The sequence below is a fragment of the Coregonus lavaretus genome, assembly GCF_964263955.1.
Source record: "Coregonus lavaretus genome assembly, chromosome: 10".
Classification (NCBI taxonomy): domain Eukaryota; kingdom Metazoa; phylum Chordata; class Actinopteri; order Salmoniformes; family Salmonidae; genus Coregonus; species Coregonus lavaretus.
In genome coordinates, this window is record NC_139997.1 from 17,431,119 (window position 1) to 17,447,158 (window position 16,040).

At 43.3% G+C, this 16,040-nt stretch overlaps 1 protein-coding gene across 1 annotated transcript; it reads right to left on the reverse strand.

Annotated features, from left to right (window-relative positions):
• Nucleotides 1-586: 586 nt before the first annotated feature.
• Nucleotides 587-3,607, reverse strand: LOC311135887 (H-2 class II histocompatibility antigen, A-Q alpha chain-like). Its single transcript, XM_084169910.1, has 5 exons — nucleotides 3,500-3,607; nucleotides 3,034-3,160; nucleotides 2,620-2,895; nucleotides 1,534-1,809; nucleotides 587-1,001 (listed from the first exon to the last, which is right to left on the reverse strand). The coding sequence occupies exons 2-5, from the start codon at nucleotides 3,101-3,103 to the stop codon at nucleotides 877-879; spliced, it is 747 nt and encodes a 248-aa protein (XP_084026036.1). The 5' UTR covers nucleotides 3,104-3,160; nucleotides 3,500-3,607; the 3' UTR covers nucleotides 587-876.
• Between the last annotated feature and the right edge of the window lie 12,433 nt (nucleotides 3,608-16,040).

Consider the following 16,040-nt stretch of genomic DNA (forward strand, 5'->3'; position numbering starts at 1 on the left):
ACAGTGCATCTGCAAGGGGAAGCACCAGTCATGTGCAGGTGGAGGAGATAGTATCATGAGATTTCGGGAAGCCTTATGTCCTCAAATGTCGCTAAAAATCCCCTACTGTACAAAACTTAATTCAGGAACATACTTTTAACTCACTGTACACCACAAAAAGAGAATCCTGTTTGTTCACAAGATAGATTTCTCAGAAAGGAAGCCACCAATGGGCCCATTGAAATCCAGAAAGTCTCCATGAGGCCAAATCTAATCCTAACAAATAAATTACAATGTAATCTAGGCCGAATATTATTATATTGATACATGGAGGACAGCACTTGCAACAGTCGCCATCAATGACTTTGGTTCGAATTGAGACAGAAAAAAAATCATAGAAATGGGAAAAGAGAACAAACAAACACTCCACAGCAAAATACTGGATGGCCCAGCACACACAGTGGGACTGCAGTTTTGTCATTAACACCCTCATCCAGGACACACTGCTGTGCAAATGTAATGCACTATTGAAAGTGCAGTACTTTCAAACCTCACTCACACAAAAAGCCAGACATGTAATACAATTAATTCCAGAAAAAAACATAGCAGTGGTCCAATGTTTATTGTAGGTCAGAACATGTATCTCCTAATGTATTTATTTGTTATTGTAAAAAGAATACTTGATTTACAAAATACAACTCACCTTCTACACTTTTTCAAATAGACAGAAATCAAACAGTGAGTAATGGCTTATCAATATCATCAATATCATCAATATTATCAATATTATCAATATGCACAGAATGTAATGTGATGATAATGACACTTAATGGCTTAAATCGTAATGGCTAGATCTCTCTAGTCCAGTGCCTCACTTCCCATCTTTATTCCTGAGACTCAGTGGCTCTCTTTTCCTTTGTAGAGGAATATTCCAGTAGCCACCCCCAGCAGCCCAAGAGTGAGGCCCACTCCACAGAATACAGCAGGACCAGGACCAGCACTGGACCCACTGACCTTATACTCTGGAAGACAAGAGATGTCACCAGAATCAGCACAATACACATTCACTCATCACACACTGCCTTGGAATGGTTTGTTTCAGGTCTCAATTTCAGAGTTTTTAATGTTTGAGCTCCTTCTTAAGGTTTAATATTAAAGTAAATATACTGAACAGAAATAGACCACATGTAACCATGCCAGCCCAGGACTTCCACATCCGGCTTCTTCCCCTGCGGGATCGTCTAAGACCAGCCACCCGGACAGCTGATGAAACTGAGGAGTAGTTCTGTCTCTAATAAAGCCCTTTTGTGGGAAAGAAAACTAATTCTGATTGGCTGGGCCTGGCTCCCCAGTGGGTAGGCCTATGCCCTCCCAAGCCCACCCATGGCTGCGCCCCTGCCCAGTCATGTGAAATCCATAGATTAGGGCCTAATGAATTTATTTCAATTGACTAATTTCCTTATATGAACTGTAACTCGTTGAAATTGTTGCATGTTACATTTATATTTTTGTTCAGTATAGAACCATATACAAAAAAAGAATGTCCTCTCTCACCCCTGGTTTTGGGGTCCTTCAGGGCCGTGTGCGCCACAGCACAGACGTAGACGTCCTCCTTTTGTGGGGTGAAACTCAGGCTGGAGAACTGGTGGAATGTTCCATCTTTATTAGGATAATAACGACTGAGAGACAATCCCTCAGTCACCTCCATTCCATTCTTAGTCCAGTTGACTTTGACAGGAGGGGGAAAGAAACCATTCACAAAGCAGATGAGGGTGTTCTCCACCCCCAGTTCCACCTCATCCCTGGGGTAGATGATGCTCTCAGGGGCATCTAGAGGGCAACAACAGTCTGAAACTGTAAAGTATTCACTCAAAAATATACGTTTTTCAGATTTTTCAAATGTCATTACCTATAAATGTCCCATTCATTTGGGATTAAGGCAGATACTGTACATAGACCTACTCAAAAAATAGCATATTTTGTATTTTATTAGGATCCCCATTAGCTGTTGCGAAAGCAGCAGCTACTTCCTGGGGTCCACACAAAACATGAAACATTATATAATAAAGAACATTAATAGACAAAAACAGATCAAGGACAGAACTACATCAATTTAAAAAGGCACACGTAGCCTACATATCAATACATACTGTGTACACACAAACTATCTAGGTCAAATAGGGGAGAGGCGTTGTGCCGTGAGGTGTTGCTTTCTCTGTTTTTTTAAACCAGGTTTGCTGTTCATTTCATCAATATGAGATGGAACAGAGTTCCATGCAAAATGGCTCTATATAACACTGTTCGCTTTCTTGAATTTGTTCTGGATTTAGGGACTGTGAAAAGACCTCTGGTGGCATGTGTGGTGGGATAAGTGTGTGTGTCAGAGCTGTGTGTAAGTTGACTGTGCAAACAATTTGGGATTTTTAACTCATTCATGTTTCTTATAAAAAGAAAAAGTGATGCAGTCAGTCTCTCCTCAACTCTTTGCCAAGAGAGACTGGCATGCATAGTATATGACGTTAACTCCGCTCGACTTAGACTACTCTGACAAAGGTTGATTTTGGAGAAGCACAAATCATATTGAATCACTGATTATTTATCAGTTTATGTGGGACATTCCCATCAATAATCTTCACTTACCTTTGATTTTTGGTATTTTCGGTTCGGACTGTTTGCCCCATGCGATGCCGTCTTTGCACCACGGTCTGCTAATGGTAACGTATTCACAAGCCCTTTCTTTATCCTCTGGTGTAATATATATGGATTTAGGTAATGTAAACACTACATCTACTGTTAGACATGTATTACTGTTTTTATTGAAGTCACCATAGAAGATTTCATCTCCATCAATCTCAACTCCCACCGCAGGATCACTTGACTCAAAGCATCCGTAGATAAAGTGAATTTCATGATGAACTGAAATGGGGGGAAAACACATTACTTCAAATTAATCAACTGAGGTTTATATCATTTTTCCAGGATGATAATATCTATATCAAACACGAACAAATGCATTTACACTAGTACAGTATCAAACATAAATCAAACTCTTACTTTCAGCAGCGGTGCAAACGGCTCCAGTGATAATCAGTATAATCACAGAGTAGTTCATCTCAAAGCTCATTTGTGTGTTGGAGAGATTGCTGCAGAATCTAACTCTTTCAATCTCTGATAGGAAGCTCTGAAAAGGAGGAAACCACAAATGTGTTGTTTCTGCTATGCAGCCAATATGGAAATTCCTTTAATTCTTACGTGACCACACATCAAACTTCTACCCGCAAGACAATGATCTAAGTTGTATTTTTATTTTGGGTTAAGTTATTACATATACTGTTGTGGAAATTCACCACTAAGGACTCAAACTCAAAGTAAATGAAGCAATCTTTATTAACGAGTGGAGAGGTTCACAAACTCAATAGCGGAGGTTCCCAGTCAGTCCTTTTATACTGCTACACAAAAAAGTTATAATTATGGTTGGTTTCTGTATGTGACTGACTGATACCACATGAAGGCTTCTTACCTTGAAACTGAGATATTTTATCACTCCCTATAGTTGTCATGACTTCGGCCGAGGCTGCCTCCCCTCCTTGTTCGGGCAGGCTTCGGCGTTCGTCGTCACCGGCTTACTAACCACTGCCGCCTCAATCATCATCACAATTGTCTCGTCTTGTCAATCACACACACCTGGTTCCTATCCCCTAATTAGTCTGTGTATAAGTGTTCCCTCTGCCCCCTTGTCCTTGTGGGTGATTGTTAATTGTGAGAGTATGTAGCTCGGTGAGCTACTCATAACATTGTGTTGCCAGGGTAGATTTTCCCCCTGTGCCTACAGTGGGGAAAAAAAGTATTTAGTCAGCCACCAATTGTGCAAGTTCTCCCACTTAAAAAGATGAGAGAGGCCTGTAATTTTCATCATAGGTACACGTCAACTATGACAGACAAATTGAGAATTTTTTTCTCCAGAAAATCACATTGTAGGATTTTTAATGAATTTATTTGAAAATTATGGTGGAAAATAAGTATTTGGTCACCTACAAACAAGCAAGATTTCTGGCTCTCACAGACCTGTAACTTCTTCTTTAAGAGGCTCCTCTGTCCTCCACTCGTTACCTGTATTAATGGCACCTGTTTGAACTTGTTATCAGTATAAAAGACACCTGTCCACAACCTCAAACAGTCACACTCCAAACTCCACTATGGCCAAGACCAAAGAGCTGTCAAAGGACACCAGAAACAAAATTGTAGACCTGCACCAGGCTGGGAAGACTGAATCTGCAATAGGTAAGCAGCTTGGTATGAAGATATCAACTGTGGGAGAAATTATTAGGAAATGGAAGACATACAAGACCACTGATAATCTCCCTCGATCTGGGGCTCCACGCAAGATCTCACCCCGTGGGGTCAAAATGATCACAAGAACGGTGAGCAAAAATCCCAGAACCACACGGGGGGACCTAGTGAATGACCTGCAGAGAGCTGGGACCAAAGTAACAAAGCTTACCATCAGTAACACACTATGCCGCCAGGGACTCAAATCCTGCAGTGCCAGACGTGTCCCCCTGCTTAAGCCAGTACATGTCCAGGCCCGTCTGAAGTTTGCTAGAGTGCATTTAGATGATCCAGAAGAGGATTGGGAGAATGTCATATGGTCAGATGAAACCAAAATAGAACTTTTTGGTAAAAACTCAACCCGTCGTGTTTGGAGGACAAAGAATGCTGAGTTGCATCCAAAGAACACCATACCTACTGTGAAGCATGGGGGTGGAAACATCATGCTTTGGGGCTGTTTTTCTGCAAAGGGACCAGGATGACTGATCCGTGTAAAGGAAAGAATGAATGGGGCCATGTATCGTGAGATTTTGAGTGAAAACCTCCTTCCATCAGCAAGGGCATTGAAGATGAAACGTGGCTGGGTCTTTCAGCATGACAATGATCCCAAACACACCGCCCGGGCAACGAAGGAGTGGCTTTGTAAGAAGCATTTCAAGGTCCTGGAGTGGCCTAGCTAGTCTCCAGATCTCAACCCCATAGAAAATCTTTGGAGGGAGTTGAAAGTCTGTGTTGCCCAGCGACAGCCCCAAAACATCACTGCTCTAGAGGAGATCTGCATGGAGGAATGGGCCAAAATACCAGCAACAGTGTGTGAAAACCTTGTGAAGACTTACAGAAAACGTTTGACCTGTGTCATTGCCAACAAAGGGTATATAACAAAATATTGAGAAACTTCTGTTATTGACCAAATACTTATTTTCCACCATAATTTGCAAATAAATTAATTAAAAATCCTACAATGTGATTTTCTGGATTTCTTTTCCTCATTTTGTCTGTCATAGTTGACGTGTACCTATGATGAAAATTACAGGCCTCTCTCATCTTTTTAAGTGGGAGAACTTGCACAATTGGTGGCTGACTAAATACTTTTTTTCCCCACTGTTTGTCATGCAATGAAATGCAAATTAATTACTTAAAAATCATACAACGTGATTTTCTGGATTTTTGTTTTAGATTCCGTCTCTCACAGTTGAAGTGTACCTATGATAAAAATTACAGACCTCTACATGCTTTGTAAGTAGAAAAACCTGCAAAATCGGCAGTGTATCAAATATTTGTTCTCCCCACTGTATATATCTGTGGGACCTTATATAGACAGGTGTGTGCCTTTCCAAATCATGGCCAATCAATTGAATTTACCACAGGTGGACTCCAATCAAGCTGTAGAAACATCTCAAGGATGATCAATGGAAACAGGATGCACCTGAGCTCAATTTCGAGTCTCATAGCGAAGGGTCTGAATACTTGTGTAAATAATGTATATCTGTTTTTAATTATTTATACATTTGCAAGTATTTCTAAAAGTAAACATCAGATTATTACCATGGTTACTCCATTTATTTTTATTTTTTTATTTTATTTCACCTTTATTTAACCAGGTAAGCCAGTTGAGAACAAGTTCTCATTTACAACTGCGACCTGGCCAAGATAAAGCAAAGCAGTGCGATAAAAACAACAACACAGAGTTACATAAGGGGTAAAACAAAACATAAAGTCAAAAATACAACAGAAAATATACACTGCTCAAAAAATAAAGGGAACACTAAAATAACACATCCTAGATCTGAATGAATGAAATAATCTTATTAAATACTTTTTTCTTTACATAGTTGAATGTGCTGACAACAAAATCACACAAAAATTATCAATGGAAATCAAATTTATCAACCCATGGAGGTCTGGATTTGGAGTCACCCTCAAAATTAAAGTGGAAAACCACACTACAGGCTGATCCAACTTTGATGTAATGTCCTTAAAACAAGTCAAAATGAGGCTCAGTAGTGTGTGTGGCCTCCACGTGCCTGTATGACCTCCCTACAACGCCTGGGCATGCTCCTGGTGAGGTGGCGGATGGTCTCCTGAGGGATCTCCTCCCAGACCTGGACTAAAGCATCCGCCAACTCCTGGACAGTCTGTGGTGCAATGTGGCGTTGGTGGATGGAGTGAGACATGATGTCCCAGATGTGCTCAATTGGATTCAGGTCTGGGGAACGGGCGGGCCAGTCCATAGCATCAATGCCTTCCTCTTGCAGGAACTGCTGACACACTCCAGCCACATGAGGTCTAGCATTGTCTTGCATTAGGAGGAACCCAGGGCCAACCGCACCAGCATATGGTCTCACAAGGGGTCTGAAGATCTCATCTCGGTACCTAATGGCAGTCAGGCTACCTCTGGCGAGCACATGGAGGGCTGTGCGGCCCCCCAAAGAAATGCCACCCCACACCATGACTGACCCACCGCCAAACCGGTCATGCTGGAGGATGTTGCAGGCAGCAGAACGTTCTCCACGGCGTCTCCAGACTCTGTCACGTCTGTCACGTGCTCAGTGTGAACCTGCTTTCATCTGAGAAGAGCACAGGGCGCCAGTGGCGAATTTGCCAATCTTGGTGTTCTCTGGCAAATGCCAAACGTCCTGCACGGTGTTGGGCTGTAAGCACAACCCCCACCTGTGGACGTCGGGCCCTCATACCACCCTCATGGAGTCTGATTCTGACCATTTGAGCAGACACATGCACATTTGTGACCTGCTGGAGGTCATTTTGCAGGGCTCTGGCAATGCTCCTCCTGCTCCTCCTTGCACAAAGGCGGAGGTAGCAGTCCTGCTGCTGGGTTGATGCCCTCCTACGGCCTCCTCCACGTCTCCTGATGTACTGGCCTGTCTCCTGGTAGCGCCTCCATGCTCTGGACACTACGCTGACAGACACAGCAAACCTTCTTGCCACAGCTCGCATTGATGTGCCATCCTGAGCCACTTGTGTGGGTTGTAGACTCCGTCTCATGCTACCACTAGAGTGAAAGCACCGCCAGCATTCAAAAGTGACCAAAACATCAGCCAGGAAGCATAGGAACTGAGAAGTGTTCTGTGGTCACCACCTGCAAAACCAGTCCTTTATTGGGGGTGTCTTGCTAATTGCCTATAATTTCCACCTGTTGTCTATTCCATTTGCACAACAGCATGTGAAATGTATTGTCAATTAGTGTTACTTCCTAAGTGGACAGTTTGATTTCACAGAAGTGTGATTGACTTGGAGTTACATTGGGTTGTTTAAGTGTTCCCTTTATTTTTTTGAGCAGTGTATATACACTGTGTGCAAATGTGGCAAGTTATGGAGGTAAGGCAATAAATAGGCCATAGTGCAAAATAATTACAATTAGTATTAACACTGGAATGATAGATGTGCAAGAGATGATGTTCAAATAGAGGTACTGGGGTGCAAATGTGCAAAGTAAATAACAATATGGTGATGAGGTAGTTGGGTGGGCTAATTTCAGATAGGCTGTGTACAGGTGCAGTGATCGATAAGGTGCTCTGACAACTGATGCTTAAAGTTAGTGAGGGAGATTAGAGTCTCCAGCTTCAGAGATTTTGGCAATTCGTTCCAGTCATTTGCAGCAGAGAACTGGAAGGAATGGCGGCCAAAGGAGGTGTTGGCTTTGGGGATGACCTGTGAGATATACCTGCTGGAGCACATACTACGGGTGGGTGTTGCTATGGTGACCAATGAGCTAAGATAAGGCGGGGATTTGCCTAGCAGTGATTTATAGATGGCCTGGAGCCAGTGGGTTTGGCGACGAATATGTAGTGAGGACCAGCCAACAAGAGCGTACAGGTCACAGTGGTGGGTAGTATATGGGGCTTTGGTGACGAAACGGATGGCACTGTGATAGACTACATCCAATTTGCTGAGTAGAGTGTTGGAGGCTATTTTGTAAATGACATCGCCGAAGTCAAGGATCGGTAGGATAGTCCGTTTTTTACAAGGGCATGTTTGGCAGCATGAGTGAAGGAGGCTTTGTTGTGAAATAGGAAGCCGATTCTTGATTTAACTTTGGATTGGAGATGCTTAATGTGAGTCTGGAAGGAGAGTTTACAGTCCAACCAGACACCTAGGTATTTGTAGTTGTCCACATACTCTAGGTCAGACCCGTCGAGAGTAGTGATTCTAGTCGGGTGGGCGGGTGCCAGCAGCGTTCGATTGAAGAGCATGCATTTAGTTTTACTAGTGTTTAAGAGCAGTTGGAGGCTACTGAAGGAGTGTTGTATGGCATTGAAGCTCGTTTGGAGGTTTGTTAACACAGTGTCCAATGAAGGGCCAGATGTATACAAAATGGTGTCGTCTGCGTAGAGGTGGATCTGAGAGTCACCAGCAGCAAGAGCGACATCATTGATATACACAGAGAAAAGAGTCGGCCCAAGAATTGAACCCTGTGGCACCCCCATAGAGACTGCCATAGGTCCAGACAACAGGCCCTCCGATTTGACACATTGAACTCTATCTGAGAAGTAGTTGGTGAACCAGGCGAGGCAGTCATTTGAGAAACCAAGGCTATTTAGTCTGCCAATAAGAATGCGGTGGTTGACAGAGTCGAAAGCCTTGGCCAGGTCGATGAAGACGGCTGCACAGTACTGTCTATTATCGATCGCGGTTATAATATCGTTTAGGACCTTGACCATGGCTGAGGTGCACCCGTGACCAGCTCGGAAACTGGATTGCATAGCGGAGAAGGTACGGTGGGATTCGAAATGGTCGTGATCTGTTTGTTAACTTGGCTTTCAAAAACTTTCGAAAGGCAGGGCAGGATGGATATAGGTCTGTAACAGTTTGGATCTAGAGTGTCACCCCCTTTGAAGACAGCTTTCCAATCTCTGGGGATCTCAGACGTTACGAAAGAGAGGTTGAACAGGCTAGTAATAGGGGTTGCGACAATTTCGGCGGCTAGTTTTAGAAAGAAAGGGTCCAGATTGTCTAGCCCAGATGATTTGTAGGGGTCCAGATTTTGCAGCTCTTTCAGAACATCAGCTGTCTGAATTTGTGTGAAGGAGAAGCGGGGGGGGTGCATGGGCAAGTTGCAGCGGAGGGTGCGGAGCTGATGGCCAGGGTAGTGGTATCCAGGTGGAAAGCATGGCCAGCCGTATCAAAATGCTTGTTGAAATTCTTGATTATTGTAGATTTATCGGTGGTGATAGTGTTTCCTAGCCTCAGTGCAGTGGGCAGCTGGGAGGAGGTGCTCTTATTCTCCATGGACTTTACAGTGTCCCAAAACTTTTTGGAGTTAGTGCTACAGGATGCAAATTTCTGTTTGAAAAAGCTAGCTTTTGCTTTCCTAACTGCTTGTGTATATTGGTTCCTAACTTCCCTGAAAAGTTGCATATCACGGGGGCTATTTGATGCTAATGCAGTACGCCACAGGATGTTTTTGTGCTGGTCAAGGGCAGTCAAGTCTGAGGAGAACCAGGGGCTATATCTGTTCTTAGTTCTGTATTTTTTTAATGGGGCATGTTTATTTAAGATTGAGAGGAAATTACTTTTAAAGAACGACCAGGCATCCTCTACTGACGGAATGAGATCGATATCCATCCAGGATACCTGGGCCAGGTCAATTAGGAAGGCCTGCTCGCTAAAGTGTTGTAGGGAGAGTTTGACAGTGATGAGGGGTGGTCGTTTGACCGCGGACCGTTACAGACACAGGCAATAAGGCAGTGATCGCTGAGATCCTGGTTGAAGACAGCGGAGGTGTATTTAGAGGGTAAGTTAGTCAGGTTGATATCTATGAGGGTACCCATGTTTACGGATTTAGGGTTGTACCTGGTAGGTTCGTTGATAATTTGTGTGAGATTGAGGGCATCTAGTTTGGATTGTAGGATGGCCGGGGTGTTAAGCATATCCCAATTTAGGTCACCAAGCAATACGAACTCTGAGGATAAATGGGGGGCTATCAATTCACATATGGTGTCCAGGGCACAGCTGGGGGCTGAGGGGCGTCTGTAGCAAGCGGCAACTGTGAGAGACTTATTTCTGGAAAGGTGGATTTTTAGAAGTAGAAGCTCAAACTGTTTGGGCACAGACCTGGATAGTATGATAAAGCTCTGCAGGCTATCTCTACAGTAGATTGCAACTCCACCCCCTTTGGCAGTTCTATCTAGATGGAAAATGTTGAGTTGGGGGTGGAAATTTCAGAATTTTTGGTGGCCTTCCTAAGCCAGGATTCAGACACTGCTAGAACATCAGGCTTGGCGAAGTGTGCTAACACAGTGATTAACTCAAATTTAGGAAGGAGGCTTCTGATGTTAACATGCAGAAAACCAAGGCTTTTACGGTTACAGAAGTCAACAAATGATAGCTCCTGGGGAGTAGGAGTGATACTGGGGGCTGCAGGGCCTGGGTTAGCCTCTACATCACCAGAGGAACAGAGGAGGACAAGAATAAGGATACGGCTAAAGGCTTTAAGAACTGGTCTTCTAGTGCGTTGGGTACAGAGAATAAAGGGGGCAGATTACCGGGCGTTGTAGAATAGATGCTTATCAGTCTGAAAGAATTCGCTGTAAAAAATACACAATAGTCTCTACAAAGCAGAATGTTGAATAAAATTATATTTACACTTACTTTACCGGTTGTACATGCTGTTGGTCCTTTTGACTGTAGGAGGTGGAGAAAGGGTATTCATAGGAAAGTGTTGTTTACCCAACTTTTTGTGGGTTGTAGGTTGTATTTTCAATCTGTTGACGCATTGCACGTTATGCACAATATGCCAACTGTGACCGAATGTAACCAAATGTAGTCTACCAAACTCAGTTAGGCTCGGCCAAATTGTGCAAGTGTTTGTCACGTGTGAATTGCATCAGCATTGAAAATAAAAACTGGAAATACAAACGATATACAGACCAGCGTACTGAAGGTCAGGTTGATAACACTTCCCTGTGTATACAGTGGGGGAAAAAAGTATTTAGTCAGCCACCAATTGTGCAAGTTCTCCCACTTAAAAAGATGAGAGAGGCCTGTAATTTTCATCATAGGTACACGTCAACTATGACAGACAAAATGAGAAAAAAAATTCCAGAAAATCACATTGTAGGATTTTTAATGAATTTATTTGCAAATTATGGTGGAAAATAAGTATTTGGTCAATAACAAAAGTTTCTCAATACTTTGTTATATACCCTTTGTTGGCAATGACACAGGTCAAACGTTTTCTGTAAGTCTTCACAAGGTTTTCACACACTGTTGCTGGTATTTTGGCCCATTCCTCCATGCAGATCTCCTCTAGAGCAGTGATGTTTTGGGGCTGTCGCTGGGCAAACCGGACTTTCAACTCCCTCCAAAGATTTTCTATGGGGTTGAGATCTGGAGACTGGCTAGGCCACTCCAGGACCTTGAAATGCTTCTTACGAAGCCACTCCTTCGTTGCCCGGGCGGTGTGTTTGGGATCATTGTCATGCTGAAAGACCCAGCCACGTTTCATCTTCAATGCCCTTGCTGATGGAAGGAGGTTTTCACTCAAAATCTCACGATACATGGCCCCATTCATTCTTTCCTTTACACGGATAAGTCGTCCTGGTCCCTTTGCAGAAAAACAGCCCCAAAGCATGATGTTTCCAGCCCCATGCTTCACAGTAGGTATGGTGTTCTTTGGATGCAACTCAGCATTCTTTGTCCTCCAAACACGACGAGTTGAGTTTTTACCAAAAAGTTATATTTTGGTTTCATCTGACCATATGACATTCTCCCAATCCTCTTCTGGATCATCCAAATGCACTCTAGCAAACTTCAGACGGGCCTGGACATGTACTGGCTTAAGCAGGGGGACACGTCTGGCACTGCAGGATTTGAGTCCCTGGCGGCGTAGTGTGTTACTGATGGTAGGCTTTGTTACTTTGGTCCCAGCTCTCTGCAGGTCATTCACTAGGTCCCCCCGTGTGGTTCTGGGATTTTTGCTCACCGTTCTTGTGATCATTTTGACCCCACGGGGTGAGATCTTGCGTGGAGCCCCAGATCGAGGGAGATTATCAGTGGTCTTGTATGTCTTCCATTTCCTAATAATTGCTCCCACAGTTGATTTCTTCAAACCAAGCTGCTTACCTATTGCAGATGCAGTCTTCCCAGCCTGGTGCAGGTCTACAATTTTGTTTCTGGTGTCCTTTGACAGCTCTTTGGTCTTGGCCATAGTGGAGTTTGGAGTGTGACTGTTTGAGGTTGTGGACAGGTGTCTTTTATACTGATAACAAGTTCAAACAGGTGCCATTAATACAGGTAACGAGTGGAGGACAGAGGAGCCTCTTAAAGAAGAAGTTACAGGTCTGTGAGAGCCAGAAATCTTGCTTGTTTGTAGGTGACCAAATACTTATTTTCCACCATAATTTGCAAATAAATTCATAAAAAATCCTACAATGTGATTTTCTGGATTTCTTTTTCTCATTTTGTCTGTCATAGTTGACGTGTACCTATGATGAAAATTACAGGCCTCTCTCATCTTTTTAAGTGGGAGAACTTTGCTGGCTGACTAAATACTTTTTTTCCCCACTGTATTTTGTATTACAAAATGACATAGGGACAAAATCGGCGGACAACAGGTAAAGTAAGTTGAAATGAGGTTTGTTCAACATTCTGACTTGTAATAGGACTGTTCAGGAATCCTGAGGCTCAATGTTAGAGAGGAGTGAGTATTATTATTTCACTCTCAGATTCTAAAAAGAGGCTACACGCAAATCTGCTTGTTTTACTATTTAATTTTTTTACTCTGCATTGTTGGGAAGGCCTCGTAAGCAAGCATTTCACTGTAAAGTCTACACCAGTTGTATTCGGCGCATGTGACTTGTAATATTTTTCACCATAGTTATTGTGGGACTTTTATTTTGAAGGAAAATTGCGAGGTCATGGCCTTATTCTTGCTTGGTCTTGCATTGGTACACTCAAATACCCTCCCCCTTCGTTGAGGAAGTGATGCAATTGAGGAGGCAAATAAAATAAAATTGTATTCGCCTCCTCATTGGCTAGAATGGTCCCACTTGATATCGCCTCCTTCCATCTTTGAGGACATGTATTTCCATTGTTAGAGCGGTCACTTGACTATCTTGTCAGTATAATAGATCATCTTTGACTTGCTTAAAAAAATAAAAATGTGATTGATTGACTGTTCTTTTAAATTGCATCACTTCCTCAACGAAGGGGGAGGGTCTATGAGTGTACCAATGCAAGACCAAGCAAGAATAAGGCCATGACCTCGCAATTTTCCTTCAAAATAAAAGTTCCACAATAACTATGGTGAAAAATATTACAAATGGTCGAAATTCGTAAAACATTTTGTGGGGAAATGTTAGCAGACTTAGAATTTTGTTTAACAATATTTAAAAAGGAAAACAGTTACTCACCTTTAGCACAGATAATATTATATCATTGACATTATTGTTAACAGCATTAAAAAGAATGATTACTAGATAGTTATCATGGTAACAACAGTAATACAAATAACAAAACATAATTAATATTAATAATAATAGTAATAACAATATTAATAATGTTATTATTATAAAAGTCAAAACACTTTTAAATCGCATTGTTAATTAGCCCATTCATATTGCCCATTCAGTACGCTTTTCATATTGGACATAATGCACTGTAGTACACAATTTCCTGTACATTGTTTTACAGTAAAGGGGTGTCCATTCTACTCAGGAACACCTCTAGTTTCAAATCCACAGAGTGTACATCCCAAGGAGCGCCACTGCTCATTTTGCAGCCCTTAAATAATAGCCTAACAGCTGAAATCCAATCAGTTTTTCATATTGGACATACACTGAACCAAAATATAAACGCAACATGTAAAGTGTTGGTCCCATGTTTCATGAGTTGAAAAAAAAGATCCCAGAAATGTTCCATACGCACAAAAGCTTATTTCTCTCAAATGTTGTGCACACATTTGTTTACAACCCTGTTAGTGAGCATTTCCCCTTTGCCAAGATTATCCATCCACCTGACTGGTGTGCCATATCAAGAAGCTGATTAAACAGCGTGATTACACAGGCGCACCTTGTGCTGGGGACAATAAAAGGCCCCTCTAAAATGTGCAGTTTTGTCACACAACACAATGCCACAGATGTCTCAAATTTTGAGGGAGTGTGCAATTGCTGACTGCAGGAATGTCCACCAGAGCTGTTGCCAGAGAATCTACCATAAGCCACCTCCAATGTCAATTTAGAGAATTTGGCAATACGTCCAACCGGCCTCACAACCACAGACCACATGTAACCACGCCAGCCCAGGACCTCCACATCCGGCTTCTTCACCTGTGGGATCGTCTGAGACCAGCCACCCGGACAGCTGATGAAACTGTGGATTTGCACAACCAAAGAGCTTCTGCACAAACTATCAGAAACCGTCTCAGGGAAACTCATCTGCATGCTCGTCATCCTCACCAGGGTCTTGACCTGACTGCAGTTCGGCGTCATAACTGACATCAGTGGGCAAATGCTCACCTTCGATGGCCACTGGCATGCTGGAGAAGTGTGCTCTTCATGGATTAATCCCGGTTTCAACTGTACCGGGCATATGGCAGACACGTGTATGGCGTCGTGTGGGCGAGCAGTTTGCTGATGTCAACGTTGTGAACAGAATGCTCCATGGTGGCAGTAGGGTTATGGTATGGGCAGGCATAAGCTATGGACAATGAACACAATTGCATTTTATCGATGGCACAGAGTTACCGTGACGAGGTGCTGAGGCCCATTGTCTTTCCATTCATCTGCCGCCATCACCTCATGTTTCAGCATGATAATGCACAGCCCCATGTCGCAAGGATCTGGACACAATTCTTGGAAGCTGAAAATGTCCCAGTCGAAGTGTATGACAGCTTGTGCCAGTTCCCGTCAATATCCAGACAATTCGCACAGCCATTGAAGAGGAGTGAGACAACATTCCACAGGCCACAATCAACAGCCTGATCAACTCTATGCGAAGGAGATGTGTCGTGTTGCATGAGGCAAATGGTGGTCACACCAGATACTGACTACTTTTCTGATCCAAGCCCCTACCTTTTTTTAAAGATAGCTGTGACCAACAGATGCATACACCGCTTGACCAAAAGTATGTGGACACTTGCTCGTCGAACATCTCATTCCAAAATCATGGGCATTAATATGGAGTTGTTCCCCCCTTTGCTTCTATAACAGCCTCCACTCTTCTTTGAAGACTTTCCACTAGATGTTGGACTTGCTTCCATTCAGCCACAAGAGCATTAGTGAGGTTGTGCACTGATGTTGGCCGATTAGGCCTGGGTCGCAGTCGGCTCCAATTAATCTCAAAGGTGTTCGATGGGGTTGAGGTTCAGGGCTCTGTGCAGGCCAGTCAAGTTCTTCCACAGCGATCTCGACAAACCATTTCTGTATGGACCTCGCTTTGTGCATGGGGGCCTTCCCCAAACTGTTGCCCAAAAGTTGGAAGCACAGAATCTTCTAGAATGTCATTGTACACTGTAGCGTTAAGCTTTCCCTTCAATGGAACTAAGGGGCCTAGCTCGAACCATGAAAAACAGCCCCAGACCATTATTCCTCCTCCACCAAACTTTACAGTTGGCACTATGCATTCGGGCAAGTAGGGTTCTCCTGGCATCCGCCAAACCTAGATTTGTCCGTCGGACTGCCAGATGGTGAAGCGTGATTCATCACTCCAGAGAACGCGTTTCCACTGCTCCAGAGTCCAATGGCGGCGAGCATTATTCCACTCCAGCTGATGCT